The 13433-nt window shown below is 41.2% G+C and overlaps 1 protein-coding gene across 1 annotated transcript in view; it reads right to left on the bottom strand.

Moving 5' to 3' along the window:
• The window catches only part of LOC122563330 (cryptochrome-1-like), an 89710-nt gene extending 79218 nt beyond the window's left edge, over positions 1 to 10492 (bottom strand). Inside the window, exon 1 of the mRNA XM_043717068.1 lies at positions 10205 to 10492. Within this exon, the coding sequence (XP_043573003.1) occupies positions 10205 to 10362 (158 nt within the window). The 5' untranslated portion in view covers positions 10363 to 10492. The remainder of the gene's footprint in view (positions 1 to 10204) is intronic.
• Between the last annotated feature and the right edge of the window lie 2941 nt (positions 10493 to 13433).

The following is a 13433-nucleotide window of genomic DNA, read 5'->3' as shown; positions in this document are numbered from 1 at the left end:
AGCTTTCTTCTTCCTCTTGACAAGAGATTCAACTTCCTTAGTAAACCACAGCTCCCATGCTCAACAACTTCCTCCCTGCCTGACAGGTACATACTTATCAAGGATCTGCAGTAACTTTTCCTTGAATAAGCTCCACATTTCAATTGTGCCCATCCCCTGCAATTTCCTTCCCCATCTTATGCATCCTAAACCTTGCCTAATCGCTTCATAATTGCCTTTCCCCCAGCTACAACTCTTGCCCTGCAGTATATACCTTTCCCTTTCCATCACTAAAGTAAACATAACCGCATTGTGGTCATTATCACCAAAGTGCTCACCTACCTCCAAATCTAACACCTGCCTGGGTTCATTATCCAGTACCAAATCTAATCTACCCCTTGTTGGCCTTTCTACATACTGTGTCAGGAAACCCTCCTGCATACATTGAACAAAAACTGACCCATTTAAAGTGCTTGAATTATAGTATTCCCAGTCAACATTTGGAAAGTTAAAGCCCCCATAATAACTACCCTGTCACTCTAGCTATCATCGAGGATCATCTTTGCTATGCTATCCTATCCTCTACATCTCTGGAACTATTTGGAGGCCTACAGAAAATTCCCAACAAGGGGATCTCTCTTTTCCTGTTTCTAATCTCAGCCCATACTACCTCAATAGACAAGTCCTCAAACGTGCTTTCTGCAACCATAATGTCACTACCTTCCCACCCCACCACCACCCCGCACTTTAAACCATTTTCTCTGTTCTTACTGAAACATCTAAATCCTGGAACCTGCAATAACCATTCCTGTCCCTGTCTTTCATAATGCAAAGTGGCGTAGAGTGAACTTTCAAAAAGTGGGGAATACCTGTATTTCAAATCAATACTGTTCCTGTCTGGAAGTTCTCCAATAGCCTTGGTCACTCTGCAATTGATAATCTAAATACAAGGGTGGTGGGCACCTGCTTCATCTGCTTGGGCCTGAAGGTTTTTCAATAAAACATGGCGTATCCACATGATAGGTGCGTACTCCAAAACTAGGTTTGCAGATGGATTGCATAATTGGATCCAAATGCTTTACATGAATCAGTAGTGTAGCTTCATTCAAAGAGGGAATCAGAAAGACTTTGAATTAAATCGGGATTCAGTGTTGTCCTCTCTCTCTTCCAGTCTCGCCTGTGTTCTGTATCAAATTGTTTGCTGAGCCCATCAGTGAATATCCAGCCACAGAAGCGGGGTGACAGTCTTAGGTATTCAGATCAAAGCATCCCTAGTTACAGACAAAGTTGCTGTCATTTAGTCAGTCTGTAACCAATTCAAACTGGCTTCCAAAGCCAAAGTGTATTGCAACAAGAGCACGTCCTTAGAAAATCAGGACAACTTGTCCTTTGAATCTTGCACCATCAGTTCAGAGTACCTAATGGTGTTTGAAATGTGGGGAAGGGTTGCCGCATGTGCTAACAACTGGAAGAAGTGCATAATTATAGTGAAATAGAAACTGGGCACACTTGCCCACAGATACAAGGCATTCAGCATTGCTATATTTTACACCTGTGCTGTGGCGATAATCCAGTCTGATATCCATTTTTGGTGAGATTGAAAGTGATTCATGTCAGCTGATGGAGATGTATAAATCTCCATACAAAACATCCCCAACTGTGTCCTCATCCTAACAGCATAGAGCTTATGTGGAAGCATATGGACTCTCTGTTTGCAGTCAAGTGTCCCTACATGCTAAGGTACTATTGGGTTGCAAAGGATAGGACTGACCACATTACTGTGGAATATTCCAGTCAGTTGGTTGCACCAATCGTCTCTCCACCTTAATGCAGGAAAGCACAATGGACCACAAAACCACCAGGCTGTGGTCCACATGCAATATCTTTGAGGCCTTACAAAAATGCTCTTGACACAGAAGGATGCCATGTAGCGCATTGTGCATGTACCATTCTATTAATGAGTGCCAAGCTTATGCATTTTCCTGATATCCTTGTACACCATTTGTATTCAAATAATCATCCAGTGCTCTCTTGAATCCCTCTACTGAAGCTGCTTCCAGAACAGTTCCAGGTATTGCATTCTCTACCTTCTCACTGTGTGAAAATGGTTTCTTTCTCCCTTCATCTTAACTTTGCTTCTTTTGCAGATCACTTCAAATCAATGCCTCTTGATCCTTTTACAAGTGAGAACAGCCTTTCCCTATCTACTCTACCCAGCTCACTCATGACTTTGAAAGCCTCTATCATACCTCCTCTAAGCCTTCTTCTCTCCAAGGAACACAGTTTCAACTTCTTCAATCTAGGCTCATGACTTAAGTTTCTCATTTCTGGAACCATTCTTGTAAATCACTTCTGCATTCCAATGAATTTATATCTTTCTTATAATTAGATGCCCACAACTGTACATAATATTCCAGCTGAGGTCTAACAAGCATCTTAAAGAAGTTCAACACAACTTGCTTTCTCTTGTACTCTATGCCCCTACTAATAAAACACGATGCTTCATTAACTGCTTGCTCCACTTGTGCTGCACATATATATTCATATCCCACTGCTCCAACACCACTTTTAGAATTGTATCCCTATTTCATATTGTTTTTCAATGTTCTTCTGACCAAAGTGCATCACCTCACACTTCTGTGAACCTCCTATCTGCCTATTTCAAAGGGTAAATAGAGTGGTCAACAGAATTTCAAACTAGAAAGTGGTGGGGGGTGTGATAAGGGAAAGGTAAAACACAAAACTATAATGGCCAATGGGAAACAAAGCAGCAGGTTAACATCTGTAGGGGTGGGTTCAACTGCATGGAAAGGTATGAAAAGAAACAAAAACTAAGGAGAGGTTATTAAAATCTCCAGCACACAAAATAGATCAGAATGTTTGGAAAGGGTTAGGAATCAACCTTCAAGCATACTGGATAAATCAGTGACAATGAGAAGAGGGACAGTCAATACAGGACTGAAAGTGTTGTATCTGAATGTATGCAACATAGGAAATAAGGTAAATTAGTTTTTGGCACAGATTGAAATTAGCAGGAATGACAGGGTGGACATCACTGAGACGTAACTGCAAGAGGATCGGGATTGGCAGCTAAATATCCAAGGATTTATACCCTGTTGAAAAGATAGATGTACAGAGAGAGTGGGGTTGCCTTATTAGTAAGAAATGAAATTAAATCATTAGCAAGAAACAAACTAGGGTCAGATGATGTAGAATCTGTGTGGTCCAGTTGAGGAATTGCAAAGGTAAAAAAACAACCATAATGGGAATTATGCACAGACCTCGAAACAGTAGTCAGGATTTGGGGCAAACATAGAAAAAGCGTGCAAGGCGGCAAGGATACAGTGATCATGGGGGATTTCCATACATGGATGGACTAGGAAAATCAGGTTATTTGTGGATTAGAAGAAAAGGCATTTGTGGAATATCTGCGAAATGATTTTTTGGAGCAACTTGTGGTGAACCTCACTAAGGAACAGGCAAATCTGGATTTAGTATGAATGTCTTAATGTTGCGTAACGAGGCAGACTTGATAAGGGAGCTTAAGGTGAACGAACCCTTAGGAGGCAGTGACCACGATATTTTCAAATTTACTCTGCAATTTGAGGGAGAGAAAGTGGAATCAAATGTATTACAATTGAATAAAGACAACTACAGAGGCATGAGGGAGGAGCTGAGCAGAATTGACTGGGAGAGGCGCCTAGCAGGAAAGACTGGAGCAGCAATGGCAGGGGTTCTGGGAATAATTCAGGAGATGCAGCAAAAATTCATCCTGAGGAAACAGAAGCATACTAAAGGGTGAATGAGGCAACCACAGCTGACAAGGGAAGTCAGGGTCAGTATAAAAGCAAAAGAGGAGGCAAATAATGTGGCGAAGAGTAGTGGGAAATCAGAAGATTGGGAAGCCTACAAAGACCAACAGAGGATAATGACAAAAGAAATAAGGAGGGAGAAGATTATATGAGGATAAGCTAGACAGTAATATAAAAAAAATTGCAAGAGTTTGTTCAAATATGTAAAGGGCACAAGAACCAAAATTGGACATTGGGCCATGGAAAATGATGCTGGAGAAATAGTAATGAGGAGCAAAGAAATGGCAGAGGAACTGAATTAATATTTTGCATCAGTCTTCACGGTGGAAGACATGAGTAATATCCCAAAAGTTCGAGTGTTGGGGGGCAGAGATGAGTATGGTGGCCATCACCAAGGAGAAGGTGCTAGAAAAACTGAAAGGTCTGAAGCTGGATAAATCATCTGCACCCCAGAGTTCTGAAGGACATAGCTGAAGAGACAGTGGAGGATGTAGTGGTGATCTTACACTGCAGTCAGGGAGTGTCCAAGAGAATTGGAAAAAAATCGTTAATGTAACCCCCTGTTTAAGAAGGGAATTAGGCAAAAGACAGAAAATTATAGTCCAATTAGTCTGACCTTGGTCATTGAGAAGTTTGAGTCTATTATGAAGGATGAGATTTCTGAATACTTGGACATGCATGGTAAAATCAGTATGGTTTCATCAAGGGGAGATCATGCCTGACAAATCTATTGGAATTCTTTGAGGAGGTAATGAGCAGCCAGGGCCAAGGAGAGCTAATGGGTGCTATCTATCTAGACTTCCAGAAGGCCTTTGACAAGGTGTCACAAAGGAGGCTGCTGAGTAAGATGGTGTTAGAGGCAAGGCACTAGCATGGATAGAAGATTGGCTGTCTGGCAGAAGGCAGAGAGTGGGGATAAAAGGGTCCTTCTCAAAATGGAAGCCTGTGACTAGTGATGTTCCACACCCTTCAAGCACATTTAGAGTATTGTGAGCAATTTTGGGCCCCATACCTCAGGAAGGATGTACTGGCCCAGGAGCAGGTCCAGAGGAGGTTCGTGAGAATGACCCCAGGAATGAAAGGCTAAACATATGAGGAACTATGGAGTCTATATTCAATGGAATTTGGAAAGAGGGAATGTAATTGAAATTTACAGAATACTGAGAGTGGATGCGAGGAAGATATTTCCATTGGCAGGACAGACTAGGACACAAAGGCATAGTAAAGGGAATGGAGGTAAGGAGAAACTTCTTCACCCAGAGAGTGGTGAATTTGCAGAAATCATTGCCTCAGATGGCTGTGGAGGCCAGGTTATTGAGTATATTTAAGACAGAGATGGTTAGGATCTTGATTGTCAAGGGAATCAAAGCTTACGGGGAGAAAGCAGGAAATTGGGGTTGAAAAACTTATCAGCCATGATTGAATGGCAGAGCAGACTGGATGGGCTGAATTGCCTAATTTCTGCTCCTATAACTTATTGCCTCCATCAACTTGTCAATGCCCTTATGGAGTTCCATTCTGTTCTTCTCATAATTTATAATTTTCCCCAAGTTTAGTGTCATTTGCAAACTCTGAAATTGTCTCCTGCATACTATTATCCAGGTTATTATCCAGCATCCAGATTATTAATAAACCTCAAGAAAAGCATGGCTCCCAATATCAACCCCTGGCGCACTCCACTAAAAATCTTCAAGCCTGAAAAAAAAAATCTATGACTCAGTCAATTTTGTATTCATGAAGCTACTGTTCCTTTAATTCTATGACCTATAAATTTTCCTCACAGGTCTGAGTGTGGCACTGTATTTGGAAATGCATGTATACCACAACATGACTCTCATTGAGACTGGCAGCTCTTCAAAACAAACACTCCAGTAAGTTGTTAAACATGGTTTCCCCTTTAGAAATCTGTGCTGACTCTTCCCATCTTTTTCCATATGACTACTAATTCTGTTCTGAACTGTTCCTAGAAGTTGTTCCTCCAAAGTTAAACTATCCGCTCTGCAATTGCTGGGATTATCAAACCTTTCTTGAACAAACACTTCAATTTTTCAGTCTTCAGACATCTCCCTTGATCCAGGGAAGATTGAAAGAAATTGTAAAGGTACTAGCCATAATCTCTCTCATTTATCTAAATCCTTGAGTGGATCTCAACCCATTCTAATACCTTGACAACTTTGCCAACAATCTATTAAAAACGTTTTACTTATTAACTTTAAACCCTTTTAAGGTCAGTTTCCTCTGTCACCAGAGCCCAGGCAGCATCCTCCTCTGTTCTAAAGACAAAGACAAAGCATTCATTTAACACCTCAGCCACTTAGAGTCATAGAGATGTCCAGCACAGAAACAAACTCTTTGGTCCAACTTGTCCATGCTGACCAGATATCCTAAATTAATCTAGCCCCATTTGCTAGCATTTGGCCCAACTCTCTGGAAACCCTTCCTATTCAAATACCGATACACATCGTTTTAAGATGTTGTAATTGGTCTCTGAACAGTCCTATTCCTCCTTTGACCAATCCCTTAATGTTTATATGCCTTTCGAGAATTTTAGATCTCCCTTTATGTTAGCTGCTAGTCTTTCTCAAAATTCCTCGTTTGTAAAAAAGAAAAAGAATACGGTGGATCCTGTTGACCACCTGGATTTAGTTCTGACAAAGGGTCACTGGATTCAAAACATTAACCGTTATTCTCTATACAGACGCCGATAGGCCCATTGCGTTTCTCCAGCGCATTGTTTTACATCTCTCGCATCCGCAGTTGCGTTTTATTCCAGATATACTTGGCTGTTGGTGAGAAAGACCTTCCTCCATTAGATCTTCCCTGCCCGCCCCCTTGTTCATCCATTCTGTGCGATGCCCTTGTTGGCTGTATGGGGAAGATACTGGTGCCTGTGAAAAGCAGGCTTGGAGAAAAATGTAAATGTAAAATGTTTCAGAATGGCACATTGTATGGGATTAAACGCCAAGGGACACACACTACAGCTTGCAGCAAAACAAAAACAGCTCAACAGGGAAAGGCCATTAAGGTCCAAATCGTCATGCTAAAGCAAATCGTCCTATCGCGCTCCCCTCGCCCATTAGTATTTAGCTTTCGGATTGTATCATTTTAGAAGAATATTTGAAACAAAAGACGATAAACGCGGGCGGCAGTAGTCGGCCCATAAAAGGGTTAATATTATATTGTCTTCTCGTCTTTGGTGAACAGCTTGCCGCTTCGGAATGGTTATTACTTTTTTATTGTAGTGAGACTAAAAGCACGTTCCTAACAGAGCACAGCTCCCTGCTTCCGTCAGTTTTCTGTAGTGTTCGTTCCCCATCGTCGTCCAGCTGCCTGCTCAAAATGGCTCTACTCCGGCGATATTATAATCACTGCGTTATTTCACTGGCAGAATGCAAGAAAAATCAATAGTCATGTGTTGCACTGTGATTAAATGACCTACTTTAAGAGAAAAAGATAGTTGCCAAGTTATTCCTTTGACATTGATTGAGCATGTACAAAGGAATTAAATGTTACAACATGAATCATTGCTTTGTTATTGACGTATCCAGCACCGCAGGTCACTATTTGGATAAATCTGCGTCACACATTCACAATAGGTGGCCTAGATCAGACAGGAAACAATTTTTTCTTGATTGATTTTATATTCTTGCGATGCCTTTAACTTCGTAATGTGCAATAACAGTTTACAATCTCAATCTCCGGCCGTATTCATGTTTTATCTTCCTTTCCAGCGTACATTGGAACATTTAGCACATGAATATTGTTTCAATGAGTGATATAAAAATAGAGATAACTATGCCTCCGTCTGTTAAATTGGACGATAAATTAAAACCACTGAATCGAATGCTACTTTAATGAAAATTTATTTTCCATCAACATGAATCAGAGGTCTGAAACAATAAGGCTAAAAGCACAATGCAGTTTGTTTAGTCAGGACTGGAAGAGGATGAGTGGTTCTAACTTGTTTTAACTATTTTATGTTGGTTTATATTCGCAACAACTGGCTCTTATACATAAAGTTTCTTGAACTGATACGACGAAAACCCGCTTAAAATAAATACACTAATTAAACAGGGAGTTAATCCCTGTATACAACTAAACAAAAACTGTGGATGTTGGAAATCAGAAATAAAAAAAATAGAATTCCTGGAATAAAACTCAGCAGGTCTGGTCAGAACTGAAGAGAGTTATTCAACTCGAAACATTAGCTCTGCTTTCTCCCCAAGGATGCTGCCATACCTGCTGAGTTTTATTCCAGGAATTCTAGGTTTTATTTCTGATTTCCAGCATACATAATTCTTTCCTTTTTTTGGGTTGTATGCAGGGATTGCCTTCCTACTTAATAAGTGTATAGTTATTTTAAGCGGTTTTTCATTACATCGATTCAAAAAGCTTTATGTATAGAGCCAGTTATTGCGAATATAAACCAACATAAATTAGTTAAAACAAGTTAGAACCACTCATCCTCTTCCAGTCCTGACTAAACAAACTGCGTTGTGCTTTTAGCCTGTCTGGTCAGGTCTGCTTTAGCAGGTCTGGTCAGTACTGAAGAGAGTTATTTGACTCGAAACATTAGCTCTGATTTCTCCGCAAGGATGCTGCCAAACCTGCTGAGTTTCTCCATCAATTTCTTCTTTTGTTTAAGATTAGACAAGTATCCTTTGATGTTCTTTTTCAAAGGGCACGTCTGGATTCCGTTTCTGCTAAAAATCGATTTTACTTACATATTTGATAATTAAACAAGGTATGCCTCTTTGGAAGTCTCTATCGAAGCTACAGGTCAGAATCCCGATATTTGAGAGAGCGACGAAACGACGATGTTTTAGCTTGTGTATGTCGAGGGTGCTCCTGTGCATGCAAATCGCTGCCCGAGTTTCTATGTGCATTGTTAAAGTTGACAAAATGTGCGCGTTTGAGTGAGCAAATCAGGCAGATAGGGTGACCTAATTTATGGCAAGTCCAAGACTACGGGATTTTAGAAAAGAAATGCCAACAACAAATTTTAAAAAAAGGCAGAAGGAAAACGTTCACAGGAGATGCACATTTTAATATTTAGCACGTCCTCTTGGCTTTGTTCATGGTGAGCTGGAGACTAGGAGTGTCCACCAGGCAGAGTAGGTACACAGATTGTACAGTCCTGAGACATCACGTGTAGGTGGACATGCTTTGGTGTTCAATCCCTAGATATTAGACAGTGTTCAACTAGCATTTCATCGCAAATGGAACTTCTCGTCACCTAATGTCTTCTCTTCTTCATCTATCCAACTGACCCAGTCTCTTATCAAACAACGAACCCATTTCACCACATACACAACATTTACTCATTTAATCCCTTGGCATTTAGCTCCTTCCCCTGTGATCTACCACTCTCGATCAGAGGAAAGCATTTTAAAGCATTATGTTGCTGTCTGCAATAGGATGTTTGTATGTAAACTGGAAGATATTGAAATTGTAATAAGTTAGCAGAGTTTGAACACTGAAAAGTATGGATTCAATACCATGTCAGGATTATTCATTTTATTGATCAACACTGTGTTGTGTGCTGAAACTGGAGGTTATATAGCCAGGAAATAGTTCACAAAACGGGGGTTGGGTGGGGGAATGCCTTAACATGTTAGGTTAATCAGTCAGAACAACCAGGTTTTCTATGAACAGATTACAGCACAATCATTTGCTGCTTTATTCAACTCCTGCTAATAATATGTTTCCTCTTTGCAAGATATTTTTCAAATGATACTGTACTCCCTACACTTTGTGCCTGCTGTAACCAGCCGTCATCTATAACGTTTGAGTATTTAAAAGCACTGGGTAACATGCCAGTATACACTGAAATACTTAGCAGCATATGTAAAAATGAGTAAGCCTAAACTTTTGCTCGTGTTGCAAAGCATTTTGCAAACGGTTCAGTGTATCAAAAACAAACCTTAGGGGATTGCAAAAGCTTCGGCTACTACGTGGAATCACGCTGTCACGGCATCTGTAAACTCAAAACCGTGTTACTTATATAATAAAAACATTTGCCCGAGACACTGGCCCCGGAGTAATGCTATTCCCAAATTTGGAAAACACATACCATCATTCTTTGCTTTCTGACCGTTATTCCAATTACATACTCCACTGGCACTTTAACCCCATTCTGTTCAATTATGTTGTTGCCTCAGAAGTCTTTTTTTTAGGGGGAAAAAAAAAGACGCAACAGTTAGCAGAGATGTCGAACTTTAATGAAGTGTTTTGTAAATTTGCTTACGTGTGAAACTCAAAACAGAGCTGTCCGACTCACAAGTTACATAACTATCCTCGTTGTAAGCCGTTCCCCACAGAATGCACAAAACTCTATGACCACAGGGTAACCCACGACAATGTTCAAGGAACCTCCCCGCAATAACGAACCCACAAGGAGATGGTCCCCTTACCTCCAGCGGTTCACGCCAACGTTGGACGAACCGGCGAACCAAGGGTCGAGGATGTACACACAACGGACGGTGCTAGCGCCCCGCAGGGCTTCCATGAGCGCCGGGTTATCATGAAGCCGGAGTCCCTTACGGAACCAGTGGATAGAATGGGTCTCCATGGCCACAGGCGGCTACGCGGCGAGGGTCGACAGTCACTCTAACGGTTGCAATGGCGCAGCGCCATGACCACGCTCCCTCCCCTCCCCTCCCCCACACGCGCGGACTCGCACCTGGACTGCGCCTCGCGCTCCAGCCGTTAGCTTTTCAGAGCGGGCAGCGCGAGCCCCGCCCCATCCGCGCCGCTCATTGGACAGGGCGCGGGAGCGGGATCCCGCCTCGGGGCTCGCGCTGGCCGCAGATCAGACAAACTGCGTCCTCATGAACAAATAGATGTCATCGTATTCACAAGTAAATGTATAACCAGGACAAAGTGTGTTACCCACTTGCGCTGATGGATTCAGAACAGATTTAGCAGCTCAAACGTGGGCGGAGCTTAATGATGAGGTCCTGTGGGCCACAATCACTGAGTCACAAACTGGAACCGTAAGAGGAAAATGACCCTCGCTCTATCATACAAAAAACTCTGGTACAGCAAAGAATACAGGAGCTCCCAGAACAAGCAGCTCAAAGCATAGTTTAAAATCAGTCGTAAACCTGGTGAGGTTACAATATCAAACTACTTACATGCTAAATAACAACCAACATGCGAGAGACAGATCTAAGCAATCTTACAGTCAATCCACCAACCCTAAGTCCTACCATATCCAGTCGTGAATGGTCGTGAACAATAAAACAATTAATGAAGTAGCAGGTTCCATAATGTTAGAAACGAAAATCGCTTCTCAATAATCGCTCTAGACAAATTCAGGAAAACAAAGTTTTATTAACAAGTCAAGTCTGCAGAGTCGGGCACCCTTAAAGAAAAGGCGCGCTGAGGCTTACAAAGTCTCCATTATTTATAGGACAAGTCCCTCCTCTCCTTGGCTCCAACAAGCCATAAGGTTCACATTCTTAAAAACATCATTATTTTTATCACAAAGTATGCAACAAAAGGCTCCAGAGTCTCCAAAGTTTGTTGTTTTTCTCACCCTGTAGTCTTATCAAAACAGATGTCTCAAGTCGTACTCCCATCCTGGAGTCTTATCAGCGAAGGACTCATCCTTCTCTGCTGTGTGAATGGCTTCATTAATCAAGAGCCTGCATGCTTTTACTATAGCTCACAAATTGTCAGCATTCTGCACAATTTAAACTACTCTACTTTTGAGTATATAAAATGGTTGTTAGAAAAGAAACAAAGGTTTTGTCTTTTATTATAGATCAGTCTGTGGTCCAGGCACATCTTAAAGTTTAAACCGAAATTACCTCTCACACATAAGCATCCTCAAATCTCAAATGTTGGTTTACTCAGTAATAATTTGTTCACCAGTATTTATCCCACCAGGGCTACTTGGCTTTAGACCTCATTTGGACCTTGGTGCAAGCATGGACTAAAGTACACCAGAGGTGACTTGTGAGTAATTGTCTTTGAAGTCAAAGCAATAAATGACTACGTATGGCATCAAAACACCCTCTCAAAATTGAAGTCAATCAGAATTGTGGGGAACAACTCTCAACTATTTGGATGCTATACCTAGAACTAAGGAAGGTGATGGTAGTGTTGGAGGTTAACCATCTCAACCCCAGAACATCACTGCAGGAGTTCCTCAGTGTAGGGGCTCTGAACGCAACTACTTTCAACTGCTTCATTAATGATTAATAACTGCTTCATGACAAGGTTAGGGTTGGTGGTTGTACAATGGTCAATGCTACTTAACAGTAGCACATTAGCTTAGTGGTTAGCACTGTTGTCTCACAGCGCCAGGAACCCAGGTTCGATTTCACCCTTGGAAGTTTGCACATTCTCCCCATGTCTGTGTGTGTTGATGCCAGCTTCCCCAGTTTCTGCCCACAGTCCAAAGATGTGCAGGTTAGGTGGATTGGCAATGCTTAATTGCCCATCGTGTCCAGGAATGTGTTACTTAGGTGGAATATGCAGGAGGAATAGGGTAGCGGGGTGGGTTGCTTTTCAGTGGATCGGTGTGAACTCATTAGGTTGAATTGACTAATTCCATATTGTAGGGATTCCATGATTCTATACTTCAAATATTGATTCAGTCAATGTCCTTATTCCACAAGTGCTGGACAATATTCAGGCATGGGAAAATCTGTAGTGCAAATATTACTTCCCTCTTAAGTACATAATCAAACATTCACATTATTCAAGGTGTCTTTGACAGTATCTTCCAAATCCACAACCATTATACCTGCAAGGACAGAACATTAAATGCATGGGAGCATTACTGCCAGCAAGAATCCCTCCAAGCCATTCACCATCCTGACTTGGAAATATATCACTGTTGTTTCAGTGTTGCTAGATCCTGAATTCCCTAACAGTACTATCAGTGTACCTTAGAATAATATCTGGGTTCCAATAGTTCCAGGAAGTTAGCTGTGGTGCCAGGGATGCTCAGATCCCATGAAAGAATGAAAAAAAAACTAGTTTCAGAAGTTGCAACTATCTGTTAAGCTCTTGTTTGTAGTGAATTATATCTCCATGCTGTACTGCTGGCCAATATTATGTCATTGTTGACTAAATGACTGTTCAGAAAGTGCAGAATAATTTGTGTAAATCAATCTTACCTCTGGGTGAGAAAAATGTAAATGCTATAAAATATTTTGATATTTTGATATCTTTTGGCTATTCAAACGGAGGGAAGGCCTAGACAAAGCCCTGGCCAGACGCACTCTTTCAAGCTGACAATGAGCAAGCCCACCTATGAAGATCAAAAACAGAGGAAAAGACAAATTAAGAATAAAATTGTCCAGCAATCCACTGAATCAGGTAACCACTAAATCATGGAACCAGGGTCTCAAAAGCTGTTTTTATGTTGGCAATGCCATAATAGACATTGAGGGGAAATATCTCTTAAAATACAAACATACATACATTCACGCTGTCTTTGGTTGTGAATGAATTCAGTTCTTGAAACTGTTCTCAAGTCTATTTGTATTCAAGATGGAATACAATGCAAGACAACGTAAAATAGCTGTTGATTAGTACAAAGAAACGTGTGCATGTCAGATCTTTAATATTAACATTAGTACACCCCGATATAGAATTGCATTCTAAGCATTTGTAAGTCAAATGTTC

Source organism: Chiloscyllium plagiosum, chromosome 26, assembly GCF_004010195.1.
Source record: "Chiloscyllium plagiosum isolate BGI_BamShark_2017 chromosome 26, ASM401019v2, whole genome shotgun sequence".
Taxonomy (NCBI): Eukaryota; Metazoa; Chordata; class Chondrichthyes; order Orectolobiformes; family Hemiscylliidae; genus Chiloscyllium; species Chiloscyllium plagiosum.
This window is presented reverse-complemented; position numbering and strand designations above follow the sequence as displayed.